Source organism: Podarcis filfolensis (genome assembly GCF_964270895.1).
Source record: "Podarcis filfolensis genome assembly, chromosome: 15".
Lineage (NCBI taxonomy): Eukaryota > Metazoa > Chordata > Lepidosauria > Squamata > Lacertidae > Podarcis > Podarcis filfolensis.
Window position 1 is genome coordinate 2,411,478 of NC_139618.1, and position 13,182 is coordinate 2,424,659.

The following is a 13,182-nucleotide window of genomic DNA, read 5'->3' on the forward strand; positions in this document are numbered from 1 at the left end:
ATGGGGCAGCCTTTGAGGATGCCTGCATGAAAAAGTTTTTCCCTTGAATTTCTTGTATTCTGAACTTCCAGAATAGGGCACCTTCTAAACCCAAGGGCGGGGAACCTTTTCTCCTGTTGCATCTGTGTGTATGTGTGGGTGCCTACCAGCAATGGGCAGAGCCAGAGGTTGGGGCTGGGTACTCCATTCTCTTTTTTGCCACCCTTCTTCTCCATGTTTTGTCTTCCTTGCCCCTCTGCATGAAATGAAGCTGAGGCCATGTGTGAGCCTGAATGCCACAGGTTGTCCACCTCTGTTCTAAAGAAGAAATACAGCATTGGCCAGGATTCATATTCATTCTCTCTCTCTCCCCCTGCCCAGGTCCACCAAGGCGTCAAAGGGTTTGTGTTGGATGCCACAGATGGACGGGGCATCTTAAATGCAACCATCAATGTTGCGGACATTGATCACCCTGTCTCTACCTATAAGAGTGGAGACTATTGGCGCCTATTGACCCAGGGAACATACAAAATTACAGCATCTGCACGAGGGTGAGTCTTTCAGCTTTGCATTTGGCATCTTTTCCTCTCTCACCTTGAGCAGAATGCTGCAGCCTGATTGCTGACAGGAGTAAGGCATTATCAGCATATACCGTATTTTTCGTTCTATAAGATGCACCAGACCACAAGACGCACCTAGTTTTTGGAGGAGGAAAGGAAGAAAAAAAATATTCTGAATCTCAGAAGCCAGAACAGCAAGAGGGATCGCTGCGCAGTGAAAGCAGCAATCCCTCTTGCTTTTCTGGCTTCTGGGATAGCTGCGCAGCCTGCATTCGCTCCATAAGACGCACACACATTTCCCCTTACTTTTTAGGAGGGAAAAAGTGAGTCTTATAGAGCAAAAAATACGGTAACACCTGTGCTCAGAGATCTGCACTGGTTGCTGATTTGCTACCAGGCCAAATTCAAGGTGCTACTATTAGGAGTTGGTCCATGAAAATATGTTGTGTTGGAAGAAAGTGACTTGGGTTGTAAAAGGAAAGATTTGCTTTTAACATGGAATTGGGGGATTTCTCCCAAATAGACTGTGAGCCTGTAGGATAAAATGTTCTCTATATGGCATGGTGTTGGAACTCACCCTGAGGCCGTATGGTGTGAAATCAGAAATAAATACTCTGGGATCAATAACTGCTATTGCTGTTGATTAAGCTGCTGGGCCAGTGGCTCTTTTCAGCGAACACTATTTAATATTGCTACTCCCTTTATGAGCTTGCTTGACAGTCACTGAATTAGAGCCGGTAGCACCATCTGTTGGCCAAGAAGCAAAGCGTATGTTCACTTCCTGGCCATGCCCTAAAAACCCTGGTTTAAGAAACCAGGAGATGCCCATTCTGTATGCTCGAGCCCAGAGCTCCTTTGCAGCCAATTTGTTCTTCTTTTTGCCTGAACTGCTGAACAAACCCAGATTTATCACTTAACCCCAGAGCTTCCTGTTGTGGGTGAACCCAGAGACTTTTGTTAATGGCTTCCATGTAGTCCATAATATGAAACCAACTTTAAATCATGATATGCAACTATAGCATTCTGTCCACTGGATCTGTGGTTGGAATCAACAGCCTGGCATGTGCCTGTTTCTTCTTGCACAGACATTCCTTCAAGATTCCTAACATATATTAATTGTTACGCTGAAGTTTAATAACATAATATTTCTTACTTTTCTCAGTAATCAATATAAAATAACAACAGCCTACATCCTATTGCCACAAGTAGTCAGAATGTTCAGTTTTGTTGTACGTAAATTTCCTCCTATCTCCTTTTTTTGTTTTTTTGAAAGGTATAATTCAGAAACTAAGACAGTGAAAGTTGGAGGTAAAGGTGCAGTGCAGGTCAACTTTACTTTGACTCGAAAAGACTCCAAAGTAGAGGAGGGAACAGTACCAGATATAAACATGGTTGGCCTCAACGGCACAGTCACCAAAGAGTTTGAGACCCTGATTAAAGACCTCTCAGCAGAAAATGGCTTGGAGCGCCTCCTGCTGTCGTCATCGGCAGATGTCCAGCCTCATCGCTACCGTTCCTACAATGAGCTCTCCGAGTCTCTTAGAGGCCTCAACTTGAACTATCGGAAGATCACAAATCTCTCTAGGTAGGTGGAACTCCTGGGCTATAGGGAATTCTGTTTGTTCTGGAGAAGTCACAGCTTTGCTGTAATAGTGAGTCCTCTATGTAATCCTGAACAAGCATTTGACAAGCTTACTCTGAATAGGGAGTGGCCCTGTGTACATTTCTGGCTAAACAAAAAACAAATTTGAACACTGTATCCAGACAACCCACATTCTGTCCTGAGAAATCCCAAACTGTGTATTCTGCAAACAGAGCAAAGTCTGTTGATTTTCTCTGAATTCTTTATTATTTATTCTGCTTTTGTGAAACAGAGGGGGCAACAATCTATGCAATCCTGAAAAATCCTGTTTTTGCAGCCTCTGGCTTTTGCATGCATCAACCACACACAAGGCTCAAGCTATTATTTCCATTAAAAAGCTAACCAGCTGTACCTCTGTTTGTTTGTTTGTTTGTTTGTTTGTTTGTTTGTTTGTTTGTTTGTCAGCTTGGGCCAAAGTGTTGAATTTCGTCATATCTGGTCCCTGGAAATCTCCAACAAACCCAAAGAATCTGAGCCAGAGGAGCCAAAGATCCGTTTTGTGGCTGGCATCCATGGCAATGCCCCTGTTGGCACAGAGCTGCTCTTGGCCTTGGCAGAGTTCCTCTGCATGAACTACAAAAAGAACCTGGCCATTACCAAGGTAGGCTGTTGCATGTCTGTCACCATGCACCTATCAGCTTCAGGATGTCCCTTTCGGGCACTCTGTGGACTATTAGAGGGGGATGTGGCTTAACAGAGGATATGTCTGAGAAGAACTCTCGGGTTGGATGAGGAAACCTATGGCACTTTAGGTGTTGCTGAACAGTGGTGATGGGAGCTGCAGTTCAGCAACATCCAGAGGGCCCAAGGATCTCCACCCCTGCCTCAGGAGATCCAAAGTGATGCTGAGTGCAAAGGCTGCTGAGACCGATTTGTCAGCCTCTACTTCTCAGGTGGGAAAGACATGGCTTTTACCTGGTATATTGGAGCTAAGAGTACAACACCACGAGACTTCAATAAATCTGACTAATAATAATAATAATAAAAATAAAATTTATTCTTTATACCCCGCCCATCTGGCTGGGTTTCCCCAGCCACTCTGGGCGGCTTCCAACAAAATATTAAAATACAGTAATTCATCAAACATTAAAGGCTTCCCTAAAGAGAGCTGCCTTCAGACCAAGGGATAGCCGTGAGAGCATTCGAAGTGGTCCCAGTGCCATTCAAGTAGTGACAGGCACCTATGCGGGGGGCAAACACTGCTTTCATTTCACTTTTGGAAATTCCTCAACTTCTCTTCAGTTCTTCTCCCAGACTGTCAAACTGCTGACAGTTGTGGGATGTGGAATAATGGTGGAGGGCCTCCTCCTATGCACTCCTCTACCTGCTTCTCCAGTAAAGGCAGTTCTGTGCAAAACAGCCTTGGCTGCTTCTTCCCACCCTAGTCTTGCCACTTATCCAAGGACAAGCCAACTTCCCTCTTTCTTCACACCCACCCCTTTTGATGGATAGGGTCGGCTGATGCTTGATGATTCTCCCTTACTGTTTCTGTGGGTTTTTTTCAGCTGATTGACAATACAAGAATTGTCATCGTGCCATCCCTGAACCCAGATGGGCGAGAAATTGCTCAAGAGAGAGACTGCACTTCAAAGACTGGCCTGACCAACATTCATGGCAAAGATCTGGACACTGATTTCACAAGTAAAGCACACACACACACACCTCTTCCTGTGCCAAATCCTTTCATCCTAACCTGGGGAGGGGTGTCTAATTGGTTAAAGAGAGCCCTGTTGTGGCACTGTACTAATTGCCTTTATCTACGCACTTTGATGGCTTGTCATTGAATAGAAATGTGAGTGAATGGTCAGGTGCTTCAGTGCTGTGGCAGCAGCCTTGGCAAAGCTTGTGTACTGTCTGGAGTCACCTGTTCCTCACCAGGTTGCTACTGAGTTGTTTGCTTGCCTCAAGTCTTGAGAACCTCTGTGTCTTACTCCATTAGGCAATTCCTCTGGGGCAAGAGAACCGGAAACCAAGGCCATCATGGACAACCTGATACTGAAGCAAGACTTCAGCCTCTCTGTTGCCTTGGATGGAGGATCTCTGCTTGTCACTTACCCCTATGACAAGCCTGTGCAGACAGGTAATGGTTGTGCCATCCTCTGAGTACTTTGGAAACAACTTGTGGGATTATCTTCAATCTTTTAAAGAGCACTCCATTCCCTGCTTCTTGAGGAGTAAACTAGACATGGAGAACCTGGAGTGGGCATGGGAACCTTTGACCATTCAGAAGATGCTGAACTACAGCTCCCATCATCCCTGGCCATTGAGCATGCTTGGCTTCTCATCGGCTCTTATAATGAGACCATGACATTTGCTGTCTGCCTCAAGCACCACAGGCTGAATCACACACTTGTTGACTCTCTAACTTCCCTTTTTTTTATAGTGGAGAACAAAGAGACTCTGAGATATTTGGCATCTGTGTATGCAAACAACCATCCCACAATGCATCTGGGCCAGCCTAGCTGTCCAAACAAGTCAGGTATGTGCCCAGGGTGCTCTGGACCTTTTGGGGCAGGCTTGTTTCTTACAAAGGGCTTCTGATTTTATGTTTCTCTCTTGCAGATGAGAATATTCCTGGAGGAGTGTTGCTTGGGGCTGAATGGAACAGTCACCTGGGAAGCATGAAGGTATTTCACAGTTGTACTACACTTTGGGGATCTAGTTTCTCTTAGCCAAATTCAATCAAAGTTGCCAGTGGTGGCGCTTTGGTCCAGTCCTGTCTCTCTTTCCTGCCGCAAGCCCTCTTTTTGCATTTGTTTTTCTTAGGATTTCAGTCTTTCCTACGGACACTGCCCAGAGATTACGGTATACACTGGCTGCTGTTACTTTCCCAGTGCGGGGCAGCTTCCTACTCTCTGGGCAGAGAATAAGAAATCTCTTCTCAGCATGCTGGTGGAGGTGAGTTTGGACTTGAACACATTCAAGCTTTTGTTTGCAGTTGCTCAGAATGGGCTGGACACCATGTTAGATTTAAGGATGGAATTTCTTGTAGCTGTTTACTGTTGGACATTCATTGTAGACGGAACCGATATTAAAAAATGTATACACATAAATCATTAAACAGCACAGAGCACTCATTAAAACGACTGTCTACCCAAGCAAATATTAAACAACTGTCAGCATTAACGACTTCAGGAAAAGCCTGCAAATCCAGAGTGAGGCTGCCAGCAGAATCTGTGCTAGAATTGTGTTCCCAAGCATGGGACCAGTGGCACCCATTACTGACTTCCAGCTGAGGCCAGGCAGACCTCTATGATACGGAGGACAACTAACAGCTCTCCTCTGGGTGATATAGTGAGGACCCAGTAAAGGTATAATGAGTGAGCTGGGATTTTGGACAAGGTTGATGCTGGTTTTAAATCCTCCTTGGCTCTGAGGTTTGTTGGGTCATCCTGCCACTCTGCCTGATAATGCGTTGCGTTCCCAGTCATAAGCCTTGAGGGTACGGCAATGAGGAAATGTAACATCAGGAACATGCATTTTGGGCCTTGCTAAATTTTTGTGTGTATTTTGTTCTGCGGAGGTTTTCTTACTTCAGGGATGGGGAATCCTTTTCAATCCAAGGGGTGCATTCCCCTCATGGTCAATCTTCTGGGAGCCACATGCCAGAGTCAAAAATGGATGAAGAAGCAGATGCAACTCTTTCTTTTGTAAGGTTGGCTATACATTCCAGCCTTGTAAAGGTTTCTACAGTCTACCCACCTGTGGCAATCTCTCAGTCCAGGCAAGCAAGAGGGCAGCTAGGCAAAAGAATTTGCAGAGAGCGGGGAGCAGGACCAGGGAGGTGTGTAGCCTGCACAGTCCACGTAGAGAGGCCTGGAGAGCCACACCCAGCCTGCAGCCCAGAGGTTTCCCCACCTTTGTCTTATTGCATAGAGAAGAGAAGATTTGTATCCTTAGAAAAGGACTTATTGATGTACACCTTCTCAGATTCCTTCCTTTCCTTCCAGGTTCATAAAGGAGTCTACGGGTTTGTCCGAGACAGGCATGGACAGCCAGTGTCGAAAGCTCAAATTGTGCTCAACGAAGGGGTAAAAGTCTACACTAAGGAAGGTGGTTATTTCCATGTGCTGCTGGCTCCTGGCTACCATAAGATCCATGCCATAGCGGAAGGCTATCAGCAGCAGCATGTTAAGGTATGGGAAAAGCACACCACAGCCTTGTTTCATGAGCCTGGTGGAAGATGTGATTGAGGCAGCTTTGGCTTGAGTTGGGAAGAAATGCAGCGTGAGACCTGAAGCATTTCTTTGGAAGGCGACCACACAGGAACCTTCTGCGAATTGGGAGCCAGAGATGTGTGACAGAAGGCAGATGAGAAGTCCTGGCTGTAAAGAGGAACTGAGAACAGTGGAGGTTTGGAAAGGGGGACACTGTGTACTTTCAGAAGGTCAAAAGGGATTTAGGAATTAGGACACCAAATTGTGCAGGAACTCTTTGTGCCCAGGAACTCTTTGAGAGGACTCGTCTCTCTTGTTGTGGGCAAGGAGATCATGAGGAAAGGGAGTCTGCCACTGCAAGAGAAACATGAACTTACCTTCACATTGAAGGCAAGAATGTTACATGTGAACCTCTCAGAGGTTCCCACTTCACCCGAAAGGTATCCCACCACATTCCAAGCACCTGGGAATTTGGCTTTCTAACCTATTTGAGTTTGACAGCATTTGTGTGTTAGGGACTGGGACAGAGTCCCTTCCCCCCAACCATTGTGCTTAAAACGTACCCTAAGATTCTGTCCTTGCCCTCCCCACAAAACGAGTTCAGTGCAGACTTTTTCCTTATTCCATAAGAGAGTCCCAAGCCCCTGGCTGCTGGTACATTTGGAGTGGGGCGTGTTGGCTTCTTTTCTCACTTAACCCTGGACTTGTGCTTTCATCCACACAATTGCTGAAATGTCTACTGCTTCTTTCCAGGTCTTGGTTCGCCATGATATGGCTAGCTTTCTCCATTTGCAGTTTGACACGGACAACAAGATCTTTGGCCTTCCAAGGGAGTTGGTGGTTACGGTAGCAGGTGAGAGCCCACATTACTGTTCCCTCTTGTGTGTTGTGGGGGGAAGTGTCTGTGTCTGAATGTCTATTTGGGAGGCCAGAAAGTAAGACATTTCACCACTCTGGCTCTTTAAAGACTTCAGCCATTTTCTCCTCCTGTGTCCCCTGCATGCCCCATGGCTCCTGAATCTAGGATGCCTTTGCTTGCTATGAAGAACAGCTTCATATATTAATATGTGGGAGGTATTTTCTTACATAAACATGCAAAATGTAATGTGTGTAAATGTAACTTAGGTGCATGATAAACCCATGGAGTTGCATGTGTCGTCTTCTGTTAAAGAAGCTTCTGCCCTTGTCCTGATGTTGATGTGTGGGTTTTGATTTCTCTCACACACAACCCCCTTTTTCCAGGTGCTACCATGACAGCTGTGATCCTGACAGCCTGCATCATCTGGTGTGTGTGTTCCATCAAGTCCAACCGGCACAAGGACGGCTTCCACCGCTTACGACAGCACCATGACGACTATGAGGATGAGATCCGCATGATGTCCACGGGCTCCAAGAAGTCCTTGCTGAGCCACGAGTTCCAGGATGAAACGGACACTGAGGAGGAGACACTCTACTCTAGCAAACACTGACCCACCCGGCAGCAGGGAAGTTCCCTGCAGAGACAGATCCTGCAACACTGAGCATTTCCCCCTCTCAAGCGATGGACCCAGAATGTGTGTCCTCCCAAACCTTTGCTCTTGGCTCATGCCAATTCCTGGTTTATGCACAAGGAGGGCACCTCACCCCACCCCACTCTCCAGCTGGCTTCTCTTCTAGTCAGGAGCGCAACTGGAAGCTTGGTTGCTTACAAGCCCACTCCAGGGAGGGGAACGACCAAATGGTTTTGTGGCATTGCTAGCACTTCGGCAATGTTTTCCCTAAGCCCATCTGAGACTTTTCACTCCATGCAATTATCTGTGGGAAATTCACTGTAGCTGCCAAGACATTTGTCTAAACTACTGCTGCTCCAGCAGCATATGGAAGTCTCTGGAACCTCTTAATCTCTTCTGCCTGGGGCAGGGTCAATGGGTGCAGGGTGTTAGGAAACTGGTCTTTGCTCACTACTTAGAGGAATTAAGCTCTTCCTTCTGTTAAGAATGACTTCAGGTTAGGTTATTTTGGCAGAAGCCTGGTTCATGGTTACCTTTGACTCCTAGCAAGAGAGAGGAGCATTGTATCAAGACGCAAGAATCTCTGTCTCCGGTAAGGGGACAGTTCTTTTGAAAAATAAAAAACGTGTTTTGGTTGAGTTCTCTTGCACCGATCCTGCTTCAGAAGTTCTGATGTTCACTATTGGACAATGTAGACTAGCAAGAGTCTAATGCTAGCTAGATTGTGAGCCAGAATTCCTGGCTTGGATGCCAAATGGTCCTTTGCAGCTCATTTTTTTGGATTCAGGCAGCCTTTGTACAAGCAGCCAGACTAGTGGCTTTCGTGACTGTGTATCTGTAGTCTAGAAAAATATTTCCTCCTAGTAAACCTTATTAATATGCAATTGCTTTGAAAACTCACCAGGCTACTCCTAACCACAAGAAAACAAGACCGGGGTGGGTGGGCATCTCCTTCTTGATCCTTCCTTTTTTGAGCACCAAGTCTGTAACTGCAAATCTGCTCTTCTGCTGAGATTAGATTTTGCAATTTTTTTTGTTTCCATTTGCTGCTTCTCAAAGTATCTCCAAAAGGGGGAGAGAATGTTAGTGGGCCTGTTCTGGATGGGAAGGCACTACAGTGGTTATTCCTCATGTTGCATGGTACAAGTCTAGTCTTTTCCCCCCTCTTCAGCCACTTGTTTGGAAATTTCATTTATGGACTTTGCATATAGTGAGAGTAAAAAGCTGTTGCAAAGCTGACACACAATTACCACAAGCTTCGGGGAAGGGCTGCAACTCAGTGGTAGAGCATCCACTTTTCATATAGACAGTTCCAGATTCAACCTCCAAGAGCATCTCCACATAGGGCTGGGGATGTTCCTCCTGCCTGAAACCCTGGAGAGGCACTGCCAGGCAGTGTTGACAGTACTAAGCTAGATGGACCAAATGGTCTGGCTTGATTTAAGGCTGCCTCCTATTTTTCTGATGTTTTATGTTTCACTGTTTGGGCTAGAAAAATCTCTTAGAAGGTAGACCAGCTCCCTCTTTGTACATGATGGATATGTGTGTGTCTTTTGTTTCCTTGTTAAACATCACCATTTTTAAAGCCTTGCTAGCTTTATTTGGGGAAGGCGTCAGGGTTAAAATCCAGTCAGGTGCATGCTCGCTAGGGGTCAAACCATGAAGCAGATGAATTGCAGCCGAGTGAAGCTGGGCTGTTTTGAGGGTTGGGGAATGGAAAGGATTGTGGTGATTTCTGCACTGCTGCTGCCAGGCAAGACTGGACAGGCACCACCCATTTGCAAGTATTTATCTGCTGGGTGACGTCCTCTTGCCAATATGTATCTTTGTGTCATGGGCTCTTACGTTACCTGTGTGGGAAGATGCAACCTGTCACGGAGTCGGGCTAACAAAACAGACCAGTTTTTTTGTTTTTGTTTTGAAGAAAGATAATGAAATCTGTGGGAGGTAAACAAGGCTCAGTCATTCATCCTTTGCTAGCTTTCTTTTTGGAACTTGGCTAAATACTTCCACCTATACTGACTCAGTTTGTTGTGAGAAATGCTTATAAGTCACCCTTTGCCAAACTAGTCCCCTTCACATGTTTTAGACTGCAATACCCATCAGGCCTGGTCAGCTTGTCCAAAACCTATGGAGGGGACCAGCATGGCAAAGGCTGGTATAAGTGATCCACAAGGCCTAACCAGATGCTTTTCTCAAACCTCTTTGATTGGGAACACGGTGACTGGGATTGCCACACTTATTCTATGGCTTACTGCTAAGTACATATACCATAATTATCTGAAACCCCATGAGATGATGCTTTCAGTATACCCTCTCTAATAGCTAGGGCTAGAAATACCCTCTAGCCTTTGTTCTCTGTCTGGATTTGCTCACCGTAAACCGCCCTGTGATCCTCGGATGAAAACCAGTATAGAAATTGAATAAATAATAGTAATTGCATTCTGCCAAGGCACTCAAGGCTGTTTACAGTTGTAAAATACTAAACTGAGTAATATACAAGACTGCCTCTCAGGCAGACTGATGTTCCCTTCAGGATTTGATGGTAATATGCTCCCTGGCCTGGGCTTCCTTAACTTCAGTTTCCCTCCTTCTTAAGTAACTGCAGGGACCATGAACCCTGGGATCCCCAACATGGTGCCTGTGGGCTCAGACATGTACACACCTATTTGCACCCACAAAGATCCCCTCCCCCTCCCATTTTTATCCCTTTTAAAAAGTTGAGGTGGTTTGGGGTCTTGCCTGCTTTTCTGTTGTTTGGGGGGGGTTATGTTTTTGCCTCTTTAGGAAACACAGTGACCAGCCTTGCCAGCCTTATTCCATGAAATGGGTATTGTGTGGTGCCCACAACAGTTTTTTTATTTTAATTCCACATGTGCCCCCCGGGCTTCAAAAGGTTGAAGACGTGAGTTAACACTGTCCCTCTCATATCAGCCAGGATTGGATTCTATGAAATCAAGTTCCTAAGTCTATTAACAACCTTCCTACCTGTTTTATCCATCCCAAAATACTGTTACAAGAGTCTTCAATGCTATCCTAATCATCTTCTGCCTTAATTGATGTTTGGCTTTTAATATATAATCTTCTGAAGTACAAATTATTGAGTGTGGATTCCAGATATCCTTGTTGCCATATTATGGGTCTTGGGTTGGGCCTTCCTAACACATATTTAGAGGATTCTCTCCCTGCCATTCTTCCTCCTAAACTTCCCAGTTGGCAATAAGGTGGTGTTTGGGTGGGGCACCAGACCTCTTTGCAGAACTTGTTTGAAATGTAGAATCTCAATGTGGAGGCAAGTCTTGCCTTGATGATCACAGGTGGCTGCATCTGTTTGGTAGGAATTATGCAAAGGTGTTTAAAGAACAACAAAAGTGCGTCCTGCTCCTGCTCTGTGCGACACCTTCTGCCTTTGGAGGATCTGGTGTTTGCTTCTGTGGTGCAGAAGAGTGGTCTGCAACTGCTGCTGGTGTGTAACCCATCCCTGTCTTAGTCCATGCACTGTTGTGCCTTCAAAAGCAAAGTTTGAAATTAGGGGCTTGACTTGGGAATGCAAACCAGTGGGTGTGAATGGGGGGTGGGGTGGCTTGATGACTCTTCTGTGAGTGTGTGTTGGGTTTTTTAACATGTACACTGAGCTCTAATCTGTATAAAACTATTTTATGACGTCTCTTCTTCCTGTGTCTTATTTGCTTCACCGCTGGTTACATTCCTTGGTGTAGATCAGAGTTTATATGCAGGGGCATCTTTTTCCAGATCAAATGCAAAATACACACACAGCTGCCTCATTTGTTCCTGTCTTTTTGCCATTGTGGGGCGGGGAGGGAAGTTGTGTCCTTCCTGTTGTTGTTGGACTGCAACTCCCATCAGCCTGATCACTGGGCTGGTGGGAATTGGAGTCCACTCCTGCTCCAAAAGCTTCTTTCAGTCTTGCTTTAGTGGGCTGTTCCTAACGTCCATTATGGTGCCAAGAGGCACATTGTAGAATTCTCCCTTGAAATAACATGGAAAGTGCAATGCAAGAGTCTGCTCATCTGTACAAGTTGCTGGAAGCTTTTTTCCTTTCTTTTTCAAGCCTTCAGTACAGTATTTATGCTCCATTCCTATCCTCTTTGCACACTGATCCCCAGCAAAGGTTCTATAAGAATATCCACCCATATTAAATACCCATCAAATAAAACTGAAGTCCTCAACATATAATACTTAATTGCTCCTGTGGCAATAAATCACCAGTGGCCCAACCATCCCTCTCTATCAAAATTGTGGGCAAGGGTGGCTTTTTAAAATCTTGTACCTAAAATTAAACATAGGGTGCTACTTCAACTTGAGACTCAAGTTTCCAGGTAGTATGAGTCCTGCTGTATTGTTTTTTAAAAGGATTAGCTAGTGGTATTGTAACAGGGCAGCCACTTCATGATAGGAATACAGCATCTGAAACACTGTGGGACCACCAGCTTGTTACAGGCAATGACTACTAGCCTGTGTTTACAACAAAGTTTTCATACATTTTAATGCTGCACAGGAATGGACTTTCTCAGGGACAGCTTCTATCACCAACCAGCTCCTACCTAACAATATGCAACTGACTCAGTTACATGCCCTGCACCAAGCAAACTAAGCTTCTTGCTATAAAGCCAAAATTAAACGGCATTGGTTTTATGTTCAGAAGGGCCCACCTTTAATCCACAGCATCTTTCGGTCACTAGGATGCTCGGTTATCAGCAAGTAACAAACATGGCATCTTAATGGGATGGATATCTTTAGTTGTGGTGCACCAACAGAGATAAGCACAAAGGCCTCCAGTCTTTTTCAGTTGCATTTAAACTAACTTCTCCAATAGACAGTCCAATGTGATCTATCAACTTGGAATCAGTTTACCAACAAATGTGTCCACTCAACCACTTTGATTGGCAGAATTGGCACTTAACCACACCACAGGTGCCACATAAAATATCCCTCCTGAATTTGTAAGAACTCAGTCGTTTAGGATGGCAGCACCTGCACTTTGGAGCTTCCAGCCCACTGAGAGCAAGCAGGTGTTTTTACTACTTTTGGTGCCTTGTTTAGACCTGCCTACCCAGATGCTTAGAAAGCGGAAGTAATTTTAATCTGTTTCAGTATTTTAAATTTTGCTTCTTTTGAAATATGGTGGTGATTTTTTCTTGATTTTACTGTTTTATATTTTGTTAATCTCTTTGATTTTTTTAAATAAAAAAGCCAAGTGGTGTATAAATTTTATGAAATAAGTAAATAAATAAAAAAATACAGTAGTGATGAAAGTTTTTTGGACAATGCAGACCTGAGTGGACCCAATGATCTGATTTGGTAGGAGGTGGCTTCTTACATGATGCACCACA

The 13,182-nt window shown here is 45.0% G+C and overlaps 1 protein-coding gene across 1 annotated transcript in view; it reads left to right on the plus strand.

The window, feature by feature from the left end:
* CPD (carboxypeptidase D) overlaps nucleotides 1-11,495 on the plus strand; it is a 34,839-nt gene extending 23,344 nt beyond the window's left edge. The window contains exons 11-21 of the mRNA XM_083587443.1: nucleotides 361-530; nucleotides 1,813-2,124; nucleotides 2,587-2,782; nucleotides 3,687-3,822; nucleotides 4,121-4,261; nucleotides 4,565-4,660; nucleotides 4,744-4,808; nucleotides 4,948-5,079; nucleotides 6,132-6,317; nucleotides 7,092-7,191; nucleotides 7,581-11,495. Of these exons, the coding sequence (XP_083443569.1) occupies nucleotides 361-530; nucleotides 1,813-2,124; nucleotides 2,587-2,782; nucleotides 3,687-3,822; nucleotides 4,121-4,261; nucleotides 4,565-4,660; nucleotides 4,744-4,808; nucleotides 4,948-5,079; nucleotides 6,132-6,317; nucleotides 7,092-7,191; nucleotides 7,581-7,807 (1,761 nt within the window). The 3' untranslated portion in view covers nucleotides 7,808-11,495. The remainder of the gene's footprint in view (nucleotides 1-360; nucleotides 531-1,812; nucleotides 2,125-2,586; nucleotides 2,783-3,686; nucleotides 3,823-4,120; nucleotides 4,262-4,564; nucleotides 4,661-4,743; nucleotides 4,809-4,947; nucleotides 5,080-6,131; nucleotides 6,318-7,091; nucleotides 7,192-7,580) is intronic.
* Nucleotides 11,496-13,182: the final 1,687 nt, after the last annotated feature.